We start from the raw sequence: 22,084 nt of genomic DNA, 5'->3' as shown, positions 1-22,084 counted from the left end.
AAAAATTGTCATAAAAATGTTATTGATATGTTAGAAAAATATGAATAAAACATTTAAACAAATGTTGATAAAATGTCCTAGAAAGATTATATAAATGTCTGATAAATGTTAATGAAACTCAACCACGTGTTCTTTTTGTTGCCTAAATGTAACCATGTGCATTTCATGCTTAAGTAAAAAAAGACGTCACTTCGCAGTGTGGTACCAATGCAGTGCTTTTATTTTGAAAGAGACTGAACACAAACTGTACAAACCCATGTGAAAATGGGTCTGGTACGACAGGTGTAGAACTGAAGTGTACGTGTTTGTTCTCATGATTTCCTCTCCTGGTTCGGGATGAATGCGTGTGGTGGTGGCAGGCGGAGGAGGAGGAGGAGGAGAAGTTTTAGGCTGGTTACCGTAGCACAGAGAATGAGTTTGGTCCTGTGGTCAAGCTAGTTTGCTGCCTCTATTAAGGCGACGGCATTGGCTCTGTCTTTGAGGTCCCACAGTTTGATGCATTCCGTCAATCACTTGCCCTACAGCAGGAAACAGCACTTCAAAATGAAAGCGCCAATTGGGAAATTTGGTGTACTTCAAAAGTCGCCGTTTGTGACTAATGCCCTGATAATTCAAAGACACCTTCAGGTTTATGACTTGTCAAGTGTCTCTTCAGACAAGAATCTTTTCTCACACACTGTGTCGATTCCCGTGTAGCAGTAAACTTGCACTGTGTGTGAAAAATTTCTTGCAGACTGAGCAGCTGTAAGGTTTCTCTCCTGTGTGGATTTTAAAAGTGGACCTTCAGATTCCCACACTGTGAGCAAACCAACAGTTTCTCTCCTGTCCACCCACCTTGTGCAAAAACATTTTATCACACACGGGGCAACTGACTGGTTTCTCTCCTACTTGATTTCTTGTACACTGAATGCTCTGTCCAGTACAACAAGAAATCCCATTAATAATGTGTGAAGTTGTGATTATCTGAAGGAAGATATGCTAAATAAAACATAAAATTGCTCTTAAAAATCAAGGAAAATTCATAAAAAGAGGAAACGGGAAACATTTCTAGTGTCGGCAAAAGACATTGCCAGATTTCTAATCCATCATTAACATTTTTAAAATGTGGGGAAAAAAAAACTTAATAAAAGAATGTTAATAAATGTTCAAAAAATATTGTTGAAATGTCTGAAAAATGTCAACCAAATATAATGTTATAAAACATCCAAAAAAAAGAGTAATTTTTTTTTTTTATAAAATGTCAGAAAATATAATTAATATGTCTGAAATAAAAAGGTTACTGTCAAGAAATATCACTAAACTGTCTGATAAAATGGTAATAAAATGTCCAAAAAATGTTTTTAAAAAATCTGTAAAGGGTTAATGAAATGTCCAGGAAAAAATTATTAAAATGTCCAAAAATAACCAAATGTTTTGTGAGTACTATATACTGTGTCTGATTATTGATTAATCTAACGATTATTTTTTGTCAATCTAAAAAAAAAAAAAAAAAGATCAATTAATCTAACTATTATTAACCTAACAGTTTTTTTTTTTTTTTTACCAAATAATCTAACAATTTTTTTAATCGATCAATCTCAATTATTTTTTGTCAATTAATCTCACAATTGTTTCCAATCAATCATTATTGATTAGTCTGCTAATTTAAGGACTATTTTAAAGTTTATTCTAAATATTATTTTTTCACAATGGGCTTAATATAACAATTTACCCCAAAATAAATATCAAAGACATGTCTGATAAATAATCATAAAAAAGGTATATGATTTAAAGATAGATCACAAGTCTGAGTATTCCAATGTGTTTATAATGCTTAAAAATATGAAATAGAACCCAAGTTTGCCAAAAGAGTTTTAAATAAAGATTATTTAAAAAAAAAAAAGGGACACATCCAATCAAAAAAGTAAACAATCCACCACAATAATATGATATACAGTAATATAATACATAATGTGATTAAGTAATGATACTTTGTGTTGTCTGTATTAATATAACATCACCACAGAAATATAATATATAAGTCTATTTAATGTTAAAAGACAGTATAACACATTAACATAATATATTATTACACAGTTCAGTTTATTATAGTTTGATATGTAAGATATTGTGTAACGTGACGTGTAGTAATCATAAAACAATTTAGAATATCAAATGTAATATGGTACAGTAGTAGATTATGATATAGTGAAAAAATATATATATAAAGAGATATTACAAATATATACCGCAGCATATAATTCATATATAAATATATAGTATATGTGATAATAATAATAATAATACTAATAATAATAATAATAATCTCCTGATTGAAGACATTACTATAAATTAATGAGGCTTTTATTTTGAAATCCGTACCCCGGAAGTGATCGTCGACGTGTTTCCGGCCTTAACACCGGGAGCAGTGAGCAGAGAGGAACCGTTAGTTGCATGAAATAACGGCAGAAACACCGATGATTTAGTTCGTTAATCAGAGATGGACCGACACCGGAAACAGCTGGAGGTGGCTTTTAAACCGGAAACGAAGCCGCGAAGTGAAGGTTTGTTTCCTTTCTGCCACTCTGCTAATGGTACTAAAGCTAACGTTAGCCTGTTAGCCGTAGCTAGCTTCCGAAGCTAACGTGTTTTATCTTTACTGAGACTGGTTTGATGTGTTTGAAAGAAGCTGGGACTGGGTTCCGGTTAATGTGACGTCACACTGAGAGTAGTTAGTGTAATTCTTATTTGGATATGAATCCATCAGAATCTCTGAAGTTGTGTATTTTACATTTGTATTGTTGTTGGGTTTTTTTTAAGAGACTAAATATTCAGTTCAGGAAATAACTCCTGGAATATTCATAATTTTGAAAATATATATTGCCACTTTTTTAGGAATAAAATGTGTAAATCAGGCTTTAAACTGAACCAAACCTCCACCTGCACCATCACCAGAGGACACCGCCCCACCGTTCCTCAGACCTTCACTGTAAACATTTACTGTTAAATATTTTTTTGAAATAAGTGAGGTGAATATTTATAACGTTATAATCTGCAGTTTAATGTAGATTAAAAATGTTCTCTGTCGTCTGAGGTTACTGATACGACTCGTATACTACACTATTTCCCTTTGAGCTGTAGAGCAATAGCCTGGAAATCCAGACTCAAATCTAGAAAGATTTTGAGTCTGACCCTCAACGATACACCCTTCCTACCCAAGGGGCGGCGCTAACTGAGACATATTAAATGCCCCCGCACACAACTGGATAGCACGATGGCCAATCAGAGCAAAAAACAAGGTGACGTATTCATTACACTAAGCCCCATTTGTTTGCCAAACAGTGGGGCTAACTGATATATTCTGCTTTTGCCGTATCCAGTCGGCAAAACGGCAAAAACATCCTTCCTGGAAGCGAAGGCTTCTAGTGCAGTCTTCTGTTCCTCTCTCAGGAAAAAGATAAGTGTAGTTGGCTTAGCATTTCTTCCAAAGCTAAATTGAATTCAGCAGCTGCCATCTTGGCTGTTTACTTTTAGACTCCCACAGCGCAGCGCTGTCTTCATCATGTTACGCCCGCCCAGAGCCCGCCTCTGTCAGATAGACTGATCTGATTGGTCCGATTGGCGATTCAGCGGGCTCTGCTCGTAGGGGCCAGATCCCAGTGCAGTGCAAATTCGAATTTGTTAAGGGCATCTGGATTTCCAGGTTAGTCGAGCAGTACAAGTATAACGAGGCATATAATGGATTCACTCAGGTTTAAAGTATGAGTTCCTCAGAATTTGTCATAAAGCTCAGTACTTGAGTTAATCTACTTTCCACTGTTGGAATGTTCTCACATAAACTCCACAGAGCGGCTGTAACGTAAAGATGTGTTAACACAAGTTTCCTATAACTCTGTGAAACCTGGAGGTAACAACTGTTGAATCAATTAAAGACAAAAAAGCCCTAAAAATTGGTGTGATTTTTTTTGTTTGTTTTCAAAAAGTATTGGAAAGAAGGCAACAAGCAAATTGGTCAGAAGTGTCTCACTAATAGCAAAAGATAAGAAGATTAGATTAGATTAGATTTAGAAAATTATTTAAGAAAATACATATTTAGAATTATAGTTGAGAACAATTGTAATTTTTAAGCACTTTTTCAGGTCATTTTCTTATTTGTTTGTTTTCAGCTTTTTTCTTTTTGACTAATTTTAAAAATAGTAAAAAAAAAAAAAAAAAAAACGTGAAAATTAAAACAAGACAATTAGTAGAAAATGTTCAAAACAAACAAGGACATGACCCCAACAACCAGAAAAAAATAAGAGTAAAAAGATAATATTTAAAAAAAGAAAATTTGTTTAAAGCTTCCTCTCTTTTTGCAAATTTTTGGTCATTTCTTCTTTGGTTGCTTGGTGCCTTCTTCCTGTTTTTGAAATAAATCAAGCTCAGATTTCAAAGGGTTAACAGCCTTTTGTCTGTGTTTCAGTTTTACCTTCAGATGTCCGGAAAGTGATCGTCGGCGAAGAGGAGCAGCAGGAGTGGAGCTCCAGTGTGGACCAGGAGGACCCAGAGCCCCCACACATTAAAGAGGAAGAGGAGGAACTGTGGAGCAGTCAGGAGGGAGAGCAGCTTCAAGGGCTGGAGGAGGCTGATATCACCAAGTTCCCATTCACTCCTGTCCCTGTGAAGAGTGAAGATGATGAAGAGACACCTCAGTCCTCACAGCTTCATCAGTCACAAGCTGATGGAGACCACTGTGGAGGACCAGGACCAGGACCAGACAGAAATTCGGATCCGAACAGATATTTAGGACCGGTCAGTGAAGACGAGTCTCTGGACTCGTGTGAGACTGAAGTCAGTGACGGGAACTGGGAGGAGAACAGAGAACCTCAGTCAGGTTTCACCACTCTGACATCTGATGATGTCATCGTCGGCGATATTAACTGCGACTCTGTGGAACGATCATTCAGCTGCTCCGAGTGCGGTCAGAGATTTGGCCGGAAGCCGCACCTGAACGCACACATGAGGATTCACACAGGAGAGAAACCATTCAGCTGCTCTTTCTGTGGGAAAAGATTTTCTCAGAAGGGAAACTCGATCAGTCACATGAGACTTCACACAGGAGAGAAACCGTTCAGCTGCTCCGTCTGTAACAAGACATTTAGATACAGTGGAGACGTTAGCCGACACATGAGGATCCACACGGGAAAGAAATCGTCTAGCACCAGTGACATCATCAGCAGGAACGTTCACATGACATCCGATCACAACAATCGACCTTCAGAAGCCGAGGGCGACGTCAGCGCCGAGCCTCAGTGTGATGATGTCACCATGAGCGAGGAGAGCCATCATGCTGACAAAGAGTCGTTCAGTTGCTCGGAGTGCGGGAGAACGTTCTGCCGCAGGGACCATCTGATGAGCCACATGAGGACTCACACAGGAGAGAAACCCTTCAGCTGCTCGGTCTGTCAAAAACGTTTCAGCTGCAGTGGGAACATTTTGGCACACATGAGGATACACACAGGTGAGAAACCGTTCCGTTGCTCGTTCTGCGCCAAAAGTTTCAGCCAGAAAGGAACTCTGCAGCTTCACATCAGGATTCACACTGGAGAGAAACCCTTCAGCTGCCCCTTCTGCGACAAACGCTTCGCGCACAAGAGACGCATGACGCTGCACATGTCGGTGCACACAGAGGAGAAACGCTTCCGCTGCGGTGCCTGTGACAAAAAATTCACCTGGTACACGCAGCTGAAAACTCACAGGTGCGTCGGCGAGTCCCCGCAGCTCCGTCAGAGAGAGAAGAAGGCGCCCGCCGAGAAGTCATTCGGCTGCAGCGAGTGCGGGAAGACGTTCAGCCTGAAGGGCAACCTGAAGACACACATGAGGATCCACACAGGAGAGAAACCATTTGGCTGCTCTGTCTGTGGCAAGAGTTTCAAACAGAACGTGCACCTGACGGAGCACATGACCATTCACACAGGAGAGAAACTGTATAAATGCAGCGTCTGCGGCCGAGGGTTCAACAAGAAGTCACTCGTCAGGAACCATCCATGTGTTTGAGGTCATCTGTCGCTGATCCATCAAATTACAAAAATCAGTAAAAAAAAATCCCAAGATTATTTAAAAAATAAAAATAAGTTAAAAACAAAATAACATGGAAATGACCCCAAAAATTGTAACGAAAAAAAAAATAGTGACCGGAGGAAATTAAAAACAAGAATATTGGTTTAAAAAAGAAAAGAAGAAAAAGGTCAAAAACAAACGAACAAGGAAATAACTCAAAAACTGCAAAGAAAAATTGTAAAAAGAGAAAATTCAAAAGGAAAAAAAGTTAAACAAATAAATTACCCCCCCAAAATTTAAAAAAACAAACAGAAAATTAATACAAAAAACTAAAATAAAAATAAGTTAAAATCAAAATTAAACAGGTGAAAAACAAGGAAATTAGTAAAAAAAAAAAAAGAGTGAAAAGTTAATGACCAATTTTCTTTTAAATTTTTTTTTTTTTTGTCTTTTTGTTGCAAAAAAACAGGTTTCTGACAACAATGTTTGCAGTGACAATGTTTAATTGCCTGTGTGCTTCCATTACAGACTGTTGCTTCCAGCTCACTCAATACTGGACCAGTTTCAAACCTTGTTGTTGACATCAGTCTCTTTGATCGAGCTTGACGGGGTAACACAGGGTCCAGGTTGAAAAAAGCCGAAGTTCTCCTTTAAAGCGCTGATGATAAAATAAAAGGAGGAGGAGCTCTGATTGTTTTTATGGACTGAAACTCATTGGTTGTGATTATGTCACAGTCATGTGACACTTTTGGATGTTTAGTTAATTATCAACAGTTATTTTGTATTTTTTCATGTAAAATAAAGTTGAGCTCCAATAAATAAATTTAAGTGACATCATGTTTTATTTCATGTGCCTGAATTTTTACTGGAACTGCAAATATGTTATTTTATTCTTTAAATAAATCTGTAACAGTTTCTGTGTCTCTGTTTTTTCTAAAAAGACTAAAACAATCTTAATACTCTCATGTTTTTAGGACCCCTGTCAGTCATGGGCCCTCAGAGTCTGGGTGGTGTGTGGTGCTGTGTATGAGCGGTTCTCCAGAATCGGCGGTTTGTAGCAGCAATATTATTAAATGCCCGAATAAATATTTATAAGATAAGTGTTTACATTAGCTTGCTTGCTAACTTTAGCATTCACTGGCTAGCTGACTTGCTCCTAGCTACAGCAGCATATTTTAATGAGCGCTGATGTGGCATAAGTTTAGTTTATGTGTGGGCGGAGACAGCAGTCAAATGTCGAGTATTTGTTTGCTATTGAAATAGAAGATGAAGAAGGGACAGTTAAAAAAAAAACACAAAGCCATCATCACTTCCGGAAAGTGCAAAACAACAGCGAGCAATTTGAGACAGCACTACCCTGTTGAAATAAGTGCACCAAGCAAGAAGTACGTGGTGTACATCGTGTACTGCACTGAAGTGTACTAACGGAAGTCTGCGATCTGAGACACTTTGACTGAGACGTGTGACATATACACCTGTTAACCCCGCCCCCTATCAGCACAACACCCACACACACGCCACGACTTGTTTCTTCAGTCTTATAGGACGTCATCAAAGAGTTTCTACATGTCTGCCGGGACCAGAAGACCCCGAGGCTCAGTACATACAGTACTTATGTACAAACAAACAACTCAGAGACTCTTTATCTGATGACGTAGTTTCTCTAGATGGCATTGCTCTGGCCTCTAGCACTACCATAAGAAACCTCGGAGTAATATTTGATCAAGATTTGTCTTTTAATTCTCATTTAAAACAAACCTCACGGACTGCATTTTTTCATCTGCGTAATATTGTGAAAATTAGGCCTATCCTGACCCGAAAAGATGCAGAAAAATTGGTCCACGCTTTTGTTACCTCAAGGCTGGATTACTGTAACTCTCTATTATCAGGTAGCTCTAGTAAGTCCTTAAAAACTCTCCAGCTAATTCAGAATGCAGCAGCTCGTGTACTAACAGGAACTAAGAAACAAGATCATATTTCTCCTGTTTTAGCTTCTCTGCACTGGCTCCCTGTAAAATCCAGAATTGAATTTAAAATCCTACTGTTAACTTATAAAGCTCTAAATGGTCAAGCTCCGTCATATCTTAGAGAGCTCATAGTGCCATATTATCCCACCAGAACACTGCGCTCTGAGAACGCAGGGTTACTCGTGGTCCCTAAAGTCTCCAAAAGTAGATCAGGAGCCAGAGCCTTCAGCTATCAGGCTCCTCTCCTGTGGAATCATCTTCCTGTTACGGTCCGGGAGGCAGACACCGTCTCCACATTTAAGACTAGACTTAAGACTTTCCTCTTTGATAAAGCTTATAGTTAGGGCTGGCTCAGGCTTGCCCTGTACCAGCCCCTAGTTAGGCTGACTTAGGCCTAGTCTGCCGGGGGACCCCCCTATAATACACCGGGCACCTTCTCTCTCTCTCTCTCTCTCTCTCTCTCTCTCTCTCTCTCACTCTCATCCTATTACTGCATCTTGCTAACTCGGCCATTCTGGAAGTCACTAACTCGGCTTCTTCTCCGGAGCCTTTGTGCTCCACTGTCTCTCAGATTAACTCATATCACAGCGGTGCCTGGACAGCATGACGTGTGTGGTTGTGCTGCTGCCGTGGTCCTGCCAGATGCCTCCTGCTGCTGCTGCCATCATTAGTCATTAGTCATACTTCTACTGTTATTATACACATATGATTATTGTCATACATGTATACTGCCAGATATTAATATATACTTTCAACATATTGTACCACAATAGCCAGAACTATAACTATAATATTATTACTTTCAATAATGTTGTTGTAAGCTACTGTTATTACCTGCATCTCTCTCTCTCTGTCTCTCTCTCTCTGTCTCATTGTGTCATACGGATTACTGTTAATTTATTATGTTGATCTGTTCTGTACGACATCTATTGCACGTCTGTCCGTCCTGGAGGAGGGATCCCTCCTCAGTTGCTCTTCCTGAGGTTTCTACCGTTTTTTTTCCCCGTTAAAGGGTTTTTTGGGGAGTTTTTCCTGATCAGCTGTGAGGGTCTTAAGGACAGAGGGATGTCGTATGCTGTAAAGCCCTGTGAGGCAAATTGTGATTTGTGATATTGGGCTTTAGAAATAAAATTGAATTGAATTGAATTGAACTTACAGAACACTGTAATGATCAGAGTTCATGTCTGTCTGAGGCGTCTCAACATCTGTACTACAAACACCTCGTCCACCGTTTTGCAGAACCAGGAAGCTGTAACAGGAAGTCACAGCTCAGACTTTAGCCTCTGTATTTACCCTACAATAGGGGTTTGTTACAACTACCAAAATTCATTGGTTTTATTGGGTGGCCCAAATGCATTCTACAATGTCTTGATTTTCCAACGGATTTCCAGTTACACGTGAAAATTCATACAGGAGCAAAACTGTTCAGTTGCTCAGTTTGTAAGCAAAGATTTGCACAAGGATTCAGGTGCGGTGCTCGAGATGTAAAAGTCAGTCCGGTTGAGACCTCACACTTTCATCAAAAACCAAAGTGCCAATGTCCAAACATGTCTGTAAAAAAGTTGATAAAAAGATGTATAATCGAGAGAACGCTCGTTCTCCTCTTTTGAGAGACAAAGTTGCTCCTCGTACTCTATCGTTCTTTGAAACAGCCCAAATATCTCTTCAGCAGCTGCAGTTAGTCGCTGCTTCACCAACGCTCTCAGCATTCGGACTTTACACATCTTAACACCAGCGTTTCCTCCTCAGAAACATCAGACAGTCGCTCCATCTGCTGCACACTGTCTGACTCACTGTGAGCCACAGTGAAGAATAAAAGCCTCCCAGGCAGTGGAGCTGCTAACCTTCAAAATAAAAGTAATAAAAGATTACAGGCATATTCAGAAAAACATGCAGGAAGTAGGGGAATGGATTTTTTGTAATGTCAATGAAAATTCAAAAATATTTAGTCAACAAAATTTGAGAAGTTTTTATCAAAAATTCTAAACATTTCAGTCGATGGAAATTCAAAACATTTTAGTCAACAAGAATTCAAATCTTTTGCCGATGAAAATTCAAAAATTTTTAGTCAACAAAAATGTGAGAAGTTTTAGTCAAAAATTCAAAACATTTTAGACAACAACAATTCGAAACGTCTTAGTCAACGAAAATTCAAAATATTTTAGTCGACGGAAATTCGAAACACTTTAGACAATGAAAATTCAAAACATTTTAGGAGGCAAAAATTCAGAGCATTTTAGGAGAGAAAAAAATTCAAACTTTCTAGTCAATGTCAATTAAAAACATCTGGTTGACAAAAATTCAAAATGTTTCAGTCGATCAATATTCGTAATTATTTAGTCAACACAAATTCGAAACATTTTAGTCGATGAAAATTCTAATGGTTGCAGTTGACAAAAATTCCAAGAGTTTTCGCTGCTAAAAATTAAAAGATTTTTAATCAACAAACATGTGGGTTTTAGTCAAAAATTCAAAATATTTTAGACAACGAAAATTCGAAACGTCTTAGTCAACGAAAATTTGAAACGTTATAGACAATGAAAATTCAAAACATTTTAGGAGGCAAAAATTCAAACTTTCTAGTCAATGACAATTAAAAATATCTAGTCAACAAAAATTCAAAACGTTTTAGTCGAATATTCAAAATGTTTTAGTCAACACAAATTCAAAACATTTTAGATGAAAATTCTAATTGTTTCAGTTGACAAAAATTCCAAGCGTTTTAGTCAATGAAAAGTCATTACGTTTTGGTTGAAGAAAATTCAAAACATTTTAGTCCACAAAAATTTGAACCATTTCAGCCAATGAAAATTCAAAGTTATAGTCAAGAAAATTCAAAATGCTTTAGTCATTGAAAATTCATAAAGTGTTGGTTGAAGAAAATTCAAAACTTTTTATCTGCTGAAAATTCAAAAAGTTTTAGTTGACAAAAATTCAAAATATTTGAGTCAACGGAAATTCAAAACATTTTAGTCAATGAAAATTAATTGTAAAATGTGTATAAAATATGATAATGAAGGTATTTTTTTCCCAGAAATATCTTTATTTATACTCAAATACATTATAAGAACTTGGAAGACACTGTGTTCTCAACAGAAGAATATCAAAAACAGATTATTGTCCAACAACAAAATGAAGTCTTCCTTCACATGTTGGACATTTTGAAGATAACAAAATGCAAATAACAACAATCATAAAAGTTATAAATTATATGTAATAAAATAAAATAAACCAATAAAAGTATGACCAACCAAATGAGTATCTCTGAACACAACACCTGCATCATCTTCCTCTATTGTCTAAAACAACCCAACAGAACTTGCTAGCTAGCGCTAGCTAACGTCTGTGGAGAATTGTTTTCCCTCCAGCTAAGCCCCGCCCCCCCAAAAACATCATACAGTATACTGTTTATTAACAGATAAAAGGGATTTTCTTGGATGTAAGATGTTTGTCTGGATGTAAACCTAGAATAAAAAAACTTTGGGTCCAGTGTTAATTGTACGCCCAATATATTCTCCAGAGCTTGTTTAATCTCCTGGCCCACAGTGAAAAAAGGTCCTTTTCTCTGGTCCACACCTAATACACAGGTCTGGGAGAGCGTTATTATATTTCTTTAATTTTTTCTGGTGTCACATATGTTCTCATCATCCAGCCGCAGCAATCTGAGCCGAGTAATAACAGTCTGTGTTTGTGAATAAAGGTATTTTATTATACTTTTAAAATTAATAAATTATCACTGTTTGTTATTTCATGTTTTTTAATGCCATACACTCTTATTTAATTAGGGACAGTTCTTTACCCATTAGAAGAGGGGGATGGCTAAGATGTGGCTCTATTCTTTTTTTGACCCTCCGTTCACCAGTGTTAATTTTGACAGCTATTTTAAATTTAGTCTCAGTCGAGACAAAAATATTTATTAGTTTCAGTCACATTTTTGTCATTTTTATCCTTCGTATATTTAGCCCACAAAAATGCAGATTGTTTTAGTCAATGAAAATTTGAAATGTTTTGGCAACAAACATTCAACATGCTTTTGATTGATGAAAATTCAAAACATTTTATTTGACAAAAATTCTAAATGTTTTACTTGACAAAAATTCATAACATTTTAGTCGACAAGAATTTGACATTTTTGTCAACTTTTAATCATTATGTTGTCTGTGTGTTTTTTTTAATCTTTAAACTAATCCAGTGAGGCTAATTCATGTATCAGAAATTTGAATCAAGGTCGCTAAACAGGAAGTGGTTTGTAACTCCAGTATACATGGTCCAATCTGCCCCAAATTTCACTCGTTTCATAAGGCTCAAGGCCTGAGGGCATAAAAAAAAAAAAAAAAAGAAAAAAAAAATCGGTGCCATAGTCATTGTGCCACCTACTGGCAACAGGAATCAAATGTTGTCAGACAATATCTTTTGATTTACATGAAATTTACATAATGGGGTTGACAACTGATTTCCAGCAACATGACATATAATTAGTGTTCTGCAGCAGTGTCTGACTTTTACAGAAATAAACATGGTTGTTCATTTCTGTAAGCCGGCGTCCTGTTTTAGTCAAGAAAAATTGTTGACAAAAATTCAAATAATGTTATTTGACAAAAATTCAAAACATTTTAGGTGATGAAAGTTTGAAACATAGAAGACAAAAATTCTAACCGTTTAAATCCCCGAAAATTCAAAACATGGTAGTAGACAAAAATTTGAACCCATTTAGTTGATGAAAATTCAAACAGTTTAAGTCAACAAAAATTGAAAACATGTTCATTGTGGAAATTCAAAATGTTTTAGTTGACCAACATTGGTCCACCATTTTGAATTTCCTGTACAATTCTTGTACATTTCCAGGGGTCATACTTTAACCCTTTTACACATTTCACCATTAAACAGGAAGTTGTTGTAACTTGAGCATACACTGTCCAAACTGCCTAAAATTTCTCATGCTTCATGAGAGTCCCAGCCTCATCGCTTCTACATGCCAAAATTAACCTACAGAAATAGCCTCACTCACTGACAACAGGAAGTAGCTGATGTAATGTTATCAATAAGTTGTAAAATAGCTATAAATGACATATAGTTTTTGCAAAGTCAACATTGTTGCTTATATAAGATGTTGCTTCAGTCTGTTGAATTGCACTGCTGTCTGGAGGCTCCACCCCATTGTTCTCCTCAGTCTGATGAAGCTGTGACAAATGACGACTGTCACACTGATGGTTTCTGAGGTGAAAAAGCCACGTGAATCTTTGGTCAAAAACACTGCGGTTGAATCTTTTCTGACATGCTCTCATGTGCGCCTTCATATTTCCACTTTCCCGGAAAGGTTTTCCGCACACTGAGCAGCTGAACGGTTTCTCTCCCGTGTGGATCCTCATGTGTGTCTGTAAACTCCCGCTTTGTGTGAAAGCTTTCTCGCACACTGAGCAGCTGAAGGGTTTCTCTCCCGTGTGCGTGATCATGTGTCGCTTCAGATGTGCCTTCTGCAGAAATCTTTGACTGCAAACGGAGCAGCTGAACGGTTTCTCTCCCGTATGAGTTATCATGTGTCGCTTCAGATTTCCCTTGAACCCAAATCTTTTCCCGCACTCAGAGCAGCTAAACGGTTTCTCACCAGCACTGCATTGAAAATCACTGACAGGGACTTCATCATGTTTCAGAGAGTTTCTTGTCTCCGTCCACTCAACATATTCAGGACAGATCAACGCTTTGTTGCCAGAATCACATCCCATAAAACCAGACGGACGCTCTCTGGTCTCTGTCCAAAAGTCACTGTCAACGCTGTCATCAGTATCTGGTTGTAAATGTGGATCTGGATCAGAGCCTCCAGGCACTGGTTGTACTCCTCCACCAGGCGCTGGTCCTGGTGGTGGTCCTCCACAGTGGTGTCCCTCAGACTGAGGTTTCTCTTCATCATCTTCACTCTTCACAGGGACAGGAGTGAATGTGAACTTGGTGATATCAGCCTCCTCCAGCCCTTGAAGCTGCTCTCCCTCCTGACTGCTCCAGAGTTCCTCCTCTTCCTCTTTAATGTGTGGGGGCTCTGGGTCCTCCTGGTCCACACTGGAGCTCCACTCCTGCTGCTCAGGGGGAACCTCTTCTTTAACCACCAACAGCTGCTGCTGGACCTCTGCACCAAACAGGAAACAGGAAAGACACACTGAGACAAATTTCATGCAAGCATTTTCTGACATTCTATCAGCTTTGTTTCAGACATGTTATTATCATATTTCAGGCATTATTTTAATATTTTTGATTATTTTATCACCATTTTCCCAAACATTTGTTAAACATTTGCTCAGACAATGTATTATTATTTTTCAGACCTTTTATCACAATTTTTTGGGACTTTTAATGAAATTTTTAAGACATTTGATTAACATTTTTTTTGCAAATTTCAATTATGTTGTTCAGACATTTATCAACATTTTCTTTGACATTTTTGGACAAATTTTATCATTTTATGGGACAATTTAATATTATTTCTGAGATATTTTATCAATTTTTCTCCTACATTTTTTCATCATTTTATCGGACAATGTAACATTATTTTTCAGACCTTTCATCACCTTTTTGGGGTATTTCATTTTGTTTTACAGGCCATTTCATTAACATTTTTATAATATTTTTTTCTGAAATTTTCACAATATTTTTCAGACATTTCAACAAAATGTTTCTGACGCTTTATCACCAGTTCTAGACATTTATTTATCATTATTTCAAACATTTGTGTAATATTTCTTTGGACATTTTATCAAACTTTTTTCAAACATATTCTTAATTCTTATCAACCTTTTTTTAAAAAAAAAATTCATCAGCAGTTTTTCAAAGTTTGTGTCAATATTTTTTGGGAAATTTTATCAACATTTTTTTCAGACATTTTATCAACATTTATTCGTGTTTTTTCAATTTGACATTTTATTAAAATGGACATTTTAATGATATTCTTTTGAAATGTTATCAATATTTGACATTGTTCAAACATTCAAAAAAAATTCTTCTGACAATTTTGATATTTTTTGCACATTTCTTCAAAAATATAATTTTCTCCTGACATTTTTATGGTATTTTTAGTTTAATATTTTTCAAAAAGTTTTTTAGACACATCAATACCATTTCTCACCACCACAAAACCTCAAAAGTATACCCGTATACGTGTGGACTGGGCCTCACTGCATCACACAACCACCAGAGAAGAAGAAGGTGAAGAAGAAGTAGTTTTGGTAACAGACCTGCTCTGTGTTTATAACCACAGAAGAAGACACTAACCTGCTGTGTGTTTATAACCACAGAAGAAGACACTAACCTGCTGTGTGTTTATAACCACAGAAGAAGACACTAACCTGCTGTGTGTTTATAACCACAGAAGAAGAAGACACTAACCTGCTCTGTGTTTATAACCACAGAAGAAGACACTAACCTGCTCTGTGTTTATAACCACAGAAGAAGACACTACCTGCTCTGTGTTTATAACCACAGAAGAAGACACTAACCTGCTCTGTGTTTATAACCACAGAAGAAGACACTTACCTGCTCTGTGTTTATAACCACAGAATTAGAACACACTAACCTGCTCTGTGTTTATAACCACAGAAGAAGAAGACACTAACCTGCTCTGTGTTTATAACCACAGAAGAAGAAGACACTAACCTGCTCTGTGTTTATAACCACAGAAGAAGACACTAACCTGCTCTGTGTTTATAACCACAGAAGAAGACACTAACCTGCTCTGTGTTTATAACCACAGAAGAAGAAGACACTAACCTGCTCTGTGTTTATAACCACAGAAGAAGACACTAACCTGCTCTGTGTTTATAACCACAGAAGAAGAAGACACTAACCTGCTCTGTGTTTATAACCACAGAAGAAGACACTAACCTGCTCTGTGTTTATAACCACAGAAGAAGAAGACACTAACCTGCTCTGTGTAACCTGAGCTGAGGGTTGTAAACAGCGTCCAGTAGTTTCCGTTGTCGCTCGTTCTCCTCTTTTGAGCGACAAAGTTGCTCCTCGTACTCTGCTATCGTTCTTTCAAACAGCCCAAATATCTCTTCAGCAGCCGCAGTTAGTCGCTGCTTCACCAACGCTCTCAGCATTTGGACTTTACACATCTTCACAGTCTCTCCGTGATGCTAATTCCGCTAACAGCTAGCATGCTAAGCTAACTCCAGTAGCTCTGTAGTCCACCGGGAGATAGACCTACGTCTGAGTTAAAAACAATCAGAGGATCTGCTGGAGTTCATCATACTTTTTACTAGCTACAAACAGACTCTTTCACCAGCTGAGCTGAACCAGCGAGTCGCCATTTTGATCAAAAAACAACAATCCGCTGCGGGAGAGAAAAACACTTCTGGGTCACCGGCCCTTCAAAATTAAACGCACAGGGTTCATCCCCTTATCCCTCCTTGACCCCTCGACTCCTCCGTCCTCTATCCATCAATTGACCCGGAAATCGATTTAGATTCGCCATCTGGTAGGACGTCTCAATTCGTTAAATGCACTCGTTGGAGTCGAGGAGAAAGGAGGCTTTCAGAGGAGAGAGGAGGCTTTCAGTGGAGGGAGGAGGCTTTCAGAGGAGGGAGGATGCTTTCAGAGGAGGGAGGATGCTTTCAGAGGAGGGAGGAGGCTTTCAGAGGAGGGAGGATGCTTTCAGAGGAGAGAGGAGGCTTTCAGAGGAGAGGGAAGTGAGGATGCACGAGTGCAGCCTTCACAGAAGTCTTGTACCGACTGACACACCCCATGATTGGATAGCAGTTATTGATTGGACAGCTGATCGGACTGATCTGATCCATCAGTTTCATACAGACACATAAGAGATTAAACTCAGTGTGTCACTGACAAGTTGGATATTTGATTTGTTTTCCGATTCATCGACTTAAAAATCTGAACAAAAAACAAACGACTCTCTGTCAGGCGGTATTGGGCTGAACCCCTGCTTATCAATAAACATAAACCGGATGTATTCTTAATCAATAAGTTACTTAACAGGAAACGCTTGAAAATGTGTAGATTATTGACGTTGTGCTGGTCAGTGTGTTTTATTCTGACAGTACGCTGGTGGAGCCGGATGTTATCTCTCCGGGAAGGGGGCGGAGCGACTGGGCAGCTGTAGCCGTCTGACAGGGCTCGAAGAGCGGCTGCTAGAGGCGCGAGACACCCCTCAGCCCGGTTCTCTGTCCTCTGGGGAAGATGTGTAAAGTCCAAATGCTGAGAGCGTTGGTGAAGCAGCGACTAACTGCGGCTGCTGAAGAGATATTTGGGCTGTTTGAAAGAACGATAGCAGAGTACGAGGAGCAACTTTGTCGCTCAAAAGAGGAGAACGAGCGACAACGGAAACTACTGGAGCTCCGCGCGGGACCGGAAATAAACAGAGCAGGTTTGTTGAAGATTTTTTCTTCTTCTTCTTCATTGTAACTCCAAAGACGTTATGTTGCATTGAAACAAGCTAGCCAGACAGGCTAACAGTTAGCTTCCTGCAGCTGCGTCAAAACAAACCGATATTCACACGGACTACGGATGTTCAGTATTAGGGGCCTTCAAAATAAAAGCCCAAGACGCGACCATATTCAGTTGATAAAGTAAAATGAAATTTAAGAAATAAATAAAAGATGACGCTTACATTCACACTAATGTATTTTCCATTGTTTTCATCCACACTAACACGCTTTCATTCACACCAACACATTTTCGTCCTACAACAAATTCATTTTAAAATCTTTAAATCTTTAATCTTAAAAAAAAAAAAAACACTCTGTACACACGAGCAAAAACAAAATATGGCAACATGTCAGAGCGGTAATGGGATCTCTGTCCATTGCTGGATATAGCCATGGCGATGGGAAAGAAGTACCCTCAAAAGAAGGACGAAATCACAAAAGGTATGTAGACCTGGCCGTAACATTTTGACTGATAGACCCTAAATGTAGCTATCTGCGTCATTATTATCAAAAGTGTTCGTTTCCACTCGTCCACACTGAAACACGACCCCAGATTTTTCACATTAAAACAGGTCCAGCAGTGTTGTCAGAGGTCACCATTTTAGGGGGAACCACAACACCGAAGCATTGTGGACACTGCACATAAACGCAGCAATTGTTTTACATTTTTAAAACAAAAACATAATAGTGTGGATAAAACCTCAGTGACGTTCAGAACTCGGTGCAAATCAGATGATGTGCTAAGAATATCACTGCATGCCTGTTTCACTCTCACCTTCAGATGTCCGCAAAGTTTCCGAAAGTAAAGAAGAGGTTCCCCCTGAGCAGCAGGAGTGGAGCTCCAGTGTGGACCAGGAGGACCCAGAGCCCCCACACATTAAAGAGGAAGAGGAGGAACTGTGGAGCAGTCAGGAGGGAGAGCAGCTTCAAGGGCTGGAGGAGGCTGATATCACCAAGTTCACATTCACTCCTGTCCCTGTGAAGAGTGAAGATGATGAAGAGGGACCTCAGTCTGAGGGACACCACTGTGGAGGACCAGGAGCAGTGCCCGGAGGAGGAGTGCGACCATTGCCCGGAGACTCTGATCCAGATCCCGATGACAAGACTGGAGACTCTTCTGAAGTTGAGACTGACGACAGTGACGATTGGACGGAGACCGGAGAACTTCAGTCAGGTTTAAACTCTGTGAAAAACGATGACCTACCTGCCAGCTATTCAAGACGTAGTGCTGATGAGAAGCCGTTCAGCTGCTCTGAATGCGGGAGAACATTCGGTAAAAGCGGCTACCTGAAGCGACACATGAGATCTCACACAGGAGAGAAACCATTCAGCTGTCCAATGTGCAAAATGTCTTTTGGACAAAGCGGATGTTTGAAGCGACACATGAGGAGCCACAAAGGCGAGAAACCGTTCAGCTGCTCCGTTTGTGAGAAAAGATTTTTGCGCCGAGGAGACCTGAAGAGACACACGATAACTCACACGGGAGAGAAACCATTCAGCTGCTCCGTTTGCAGTAAAGGATTCATCCAGAAGGTTCATTTGAGACAACACATGACACGTCACACGGGGGAGAAACTTTTCGCCTGCAGCATTTGTGACCAAAGATTCACCTGGCTTTACCAGCTCAGGAACCATCAGTGTGTCGGGCGTCAGTCGTCACAGGTTTTCCAAACTGAGGAGAACAGAGGGGCGGAGCCTCCAGCCAGCAGCTTAACTCAACAGAGACAACAGATGGGAACAGAAGCTGATGGAGAGGACTGTGGAGGACCAGAACCAGCCAGGAACTCGAATCCAGATTTACAACCAGATACTGATGACAAGACCAGAGACTCTTCCGAACTGACGACCAAATTTCCCTTGTGTGATGTCGGATTAAATAATGGCAAGAAACTGTTTAGCTGTGCCGAGTGCAGTAAAACATTCGGCCACAAGACACACCTGCGGGAACACGTGAGAGCGCACACAGGAGAGAAACCATTCAGCTGCTCAGTCTGTAACAAGTGGTTTTCGTGGAGGACGCAGTTACAGAGGCACATGAGAGTCCACACATCGGAGAAACAACAGCTGGAATGTTTGTGACTAAATGTTCAGTAGTAGGCCGACTTGGTGAGTCCTCACTGCACCAGGAAAACCAATCAGTCTTCATGAGGTTTTAACAGTCCTGAATCCCTTTAAGAGATGGGACATGATCCTGAGAGACACATTCCCGGTGGTGATGAAGTCATATGGACCATCTGCTTCAACACATTAAGGCCAATTTGTGCTTGGGTTTCCTCCAGGTGCTCTGACATGTTCTCCCTGTGTCAGTGTGGGTTTCCTCCAGGTGCTCCTACATGTTCTCCCTGTGTCAGCGTGGGTTCCTCCAGGTGCTCTGACATGTTCTCCCCGTGTCAGCGTGGTTTTTCCTCCAGGTGTTCTGACATGTTCTCCCTGTGTCAGCGTGGGTTTCCTCCAGGTGCTCTGACATGTTCTCCCTGTGTCAGCGTGGGTTTCCTCCAGGTGCTCTGACATGTTCTCCCTGTGTCAGCGTGGGTTTCCTCCAGGTGCTCTGACATGTTCTCCCTGTGTCAGCGTGGGTTTCCTCCAGGTGCTCTGACATGTTCTCCCTGTGTCAGTGTGGGTTTCCTCCAGGTGCTCCGACATGTTCTCCCTGTGTCAGCGTGGGTTTCCTCCAGGTGCTCCGACATGTTCTCCCTGTGTCAGCGTAGGTTTCCTCCAGGTGCTCCTACATGTTCTCCCTGTGTCAGCGTGGGTTTCCTCCAGGTGCTCCGACATGTTCTCCCTGTGTCAGCGTGGGTTTCCTCCAGGTGCTCTGACATGTTCTCCCTGTGTCAGCGTGGGTTTCCTCCAGGTGCTCCAGCTTCCTCCCACAGTCCAAAGACATGCAGGTTAATTGGTGACTCTAAATTGTCCGTAGGTGTGAATGTGAGTGTGAATGGTTCTGTCTCTATGCGTCAGTCCTGTGATAGTCTGGTGACCTTACGGACACTATAACCATTAAAAAATTGAGTTTAACACATTAAATGACTGACTGTGGCTGTTGTGTGGCTGTCATTTTGTTTTCAGGCTGTCTGAAACTCTTATTTACAATAACAGATGTGACAGTAGAGGTGGCGTAACTCTGCGTCACTGTTGTTACTCAGAATACTCTACACTGAAAATGTTCCTTCAGTAAAAGTGTAAATCAGGAAAATATAATGGTAGAATTAAAGTATTAAAAGTTTTAAAATATCTCCTGTGACTGTGATTATTGTCTCCATTAATCTATTTATTGTTTGGTTTGTTAAAATAGTGAGAAATGTTCGAGATACTCAAGTGAAGTTTGGTTCATCAGACAGGACCGTAGCCTATATTTGAAACTCTTGAGTGAGGTAGACTGAGATGCAATTTGAATACGACTGTTCCAAAGCTGAGCCCCTCTATATCTGATGGAGAATTGACAAAGCCTAGTACGAAACATTGGAAGATGTAAACATTTGTCATGTCTCGTATTGTACTTATGAGCATCACTGTTAGTCTGGAAAAATTCTTTACAAGGAATGGAAAGTGAAGCAGATGGATGCAAAATTTTGTAAATTAATATACAGGTTTGATATACATTTATTTTAAAAATTGATAAAATATTAAGCTGATTGAAGAGAGGGGCTGAGTGTTCTATCCTATTGCTGAAAGTGGCAATTCTGCAGAACGTTTTTTGTAAAATATAAAGCTTATGAAGGTGAGTGGGATAGGTAGCTCCCCAAATAACATTGCAATATATAAGGTACAGATGGATTAAATTATAATAGGATTAATAAACACTTATGATGAACCAAACCTTGAATTCTGCCAATGATACCAACAGACCTAGACATTTTATTGCAAACAGACTGAATATGAGTCTTCCAGCTTAGAGTTTCATCAATTATGACTCCAAGGAAACTTGTGAATGAAACCTGGGTAATTGAGTTGTTTCCAATGGAAAGACAAGAGTTAGATCTAGAGTATTTTTTGTTTTTTGAAGTGAATACAATAAAATTAGAGTTATTAACATTTAAAGATAATTTGTTTAATAGAAACCATTTGGAAATTCTTTCTAAATCAGTGTTGGCTTTGGCCGTCAGTACAGAAAAATTAGAATGTGAGACGAATAAATTGGTACCATCGGCAAAAAGTACAGGAAACATGGAGGATAATGCTGCAGCCAGATCATTAATGTAAATGAGGAATAGGAGTGGTCCTAAAATAGACCCCTGTGGGACCCCACAGGTTATAGTCGCCCTATCAGATGTCGATCCATTAATGTTAAACTGTTGTCAATTATGAATATAATTGTAAAACCATGTATAAGTAATTCCAGTAAAACCATAATGTAACAATTTTTGAAGTAAAATATCATGATTAACCGTGTCAAAAGCTTTGGATAAATCAAGAAATACTCCCAAAGCATATTCGTTGTTATTTAAAGCAGTGTGAATTTTGTCAACCAGTTGAAGCACACCCATTTCAGTGGAATAGTTTTCCCTAAATCCATACTGATGTTTATACAGAATGTTCCATTTCTGCAGATGGATCATAATTCTATTGTAAACCAACTTCTCCAAAATCTTGGAAAAACATGGAAGGACAGAGATAGGGCGATAGTTATTAAAAGAGCTACGGTCTCCAGATTTAAACACAGGAATCACTTTG

The 22,084-nt window shown here is 39.2% G+C and overlaps 3 protein-coding genes across 4 annotated transcripts; 2 read left to right on the top strand and 1 right to left on the bottom strand.

Annotated features, from left to right (window-relative positions):
- The first annotated feature begins 2,368 nt into the window (after nucleotides 1-2,368).
- On the top strand, nucleotides 2,369-6,253 carry LOC117263674 (uncharacterized). The gene is made up of 2 exons (XM_033637269.2): nucleotides 2,369-2,543; nucleotides 4,442-6,253. Exons 1-2 carry the CDS (start codon nucleotides 2,480-2,482, stop codon nucleotides 6,013-6,015), a joined length of 1,638 nt encoding a protein of 545 aa, XP_033493160.2. The 5' UTR covers nucleotides 2,369-2,479; the 3' UTR covers nucleotides 6,016-6,253.
- A 4,767-nt stretch (nucleotides 6,254-11,020) lies between these two features.
- On the bottom strand, nucleotides 11,021-16,362 carry LOC117263676 (uncharacterized). The gene is made up of 2 exons (XM_033637273.2): nucleotides 15,895-16,362; nucleotides 11,021-14,106 (listed from the first exon to the last, which is right to left on the bottom strand). Exons 1-2 carry the CDS (start codon nucleotides 16,085-16,087, stop codon nucleotides 13,043-13,045), a joined length of 1,257 nt encoding a protein of 418 aa, XP_033493164.2. The 5' UTR covers nucleotides 16,088-16,362; the 3' UTR covers nucleotides 11,021-13,042.
- Nucleotides 16,363-16,394: 32 nt separating this feature from the next.
- Nucleotides 16,395-20,644, top strand: LOC117263675 (uncharacterized). 2 transcript variants are annotated; one of them, XR_013493602.1, is made up of 3 exons: nucleotides 16,395-17,352; nucleotides 18,195-19,736; nucleotides 19,780-20,644. XR_013493602.1 is itself a non-coding variant. In XM_033637271.2 (2 exons), the coding sequence occupies exons 1-2, from the start codon at nucleotides 17,166-17,168 to the stop codon at nucleotides 19,490-19,492; spliced, it is 1,485 nt and encodes a 494-aa protein (XP_033493162.2). In that variant the 5' UTR covers nucleotides 16,395-17,165; the 3' UTR covers nucleotides 19,493-19,766. The 2 variants fall into 2 exon arrangements, 1 of the variants encoding a protein (XP_033493162.2); XM_033637271.2 differs by lacking the exon at nucleotides 19,780-20,644 and having other exon boundaries at nucleotides 18,195-19,766.
- Nucleotides 20,645-22,084: the final 1,440 nt, after the last annotated feature.

This window comes from Epinephelus lanceolatus, chromosome 16, assembly GCF_041903045.1.
Source record: "Epinephelus lanceolatus isolate andai-2023 chromosome 16, ASM4190304v1, whole genome shotgun sequence".
NCBI lineage: Eukaryota > Metazoa > Chordata > Actinopteri > Perciformes > Serranidae > Epinephelus > Epinephelus lanceolatus.
This window is presented reverse-complemented; position numbering and strand designations above follow the sequence as displayed.

Bases quoted from the DNA above. Each gene is read 5' to 3' on its own strand.
- LOC117263674 (XM_033637269.2), top strand. From the start codon at position 2,480: ATGGACCGACACCGGAAACAGCTGGAGGTGGCTTTTAAACCGGAAACG. The intron at 2,544-4,441 runs GTTTGTTTCCTT...TCTGTGTTTCAG, and splicing joins AACGAAGCCGCGAAGTGAAG to TTTTACCTTCAGATGTCCGG.
- LOC117263676 (XM_033637273.2), bottom strand. From the start codon at position 16,087: ATGTGTAAAGTCCAAATGCTGAGAGCGTTGGTGAAGCAGCGACTAACT. The intron at 14,107-15,894 runs GTTAGTGTCTTC...TGTTTGGTGCAG, and splicing joins GCTCAGGTTACACAGAGCAG to AGGTCCAGCAGCAGCTGTTG.
- LOC117263675 (XM_033637271.2), top strand. From the start codon at position 17,166: ATGTGTAAAGTCCAAATGCTGAGAGCGTTGGTGAAGCAGCGACTAACT. The intron at 17,353-18,194 runs GTTTGTTGAAGA...TCTCACCTTCAG, and splicing joins ACCGGAAATAAACAGAGCAG to ATGTCCGCAAAGTTTCCGAA.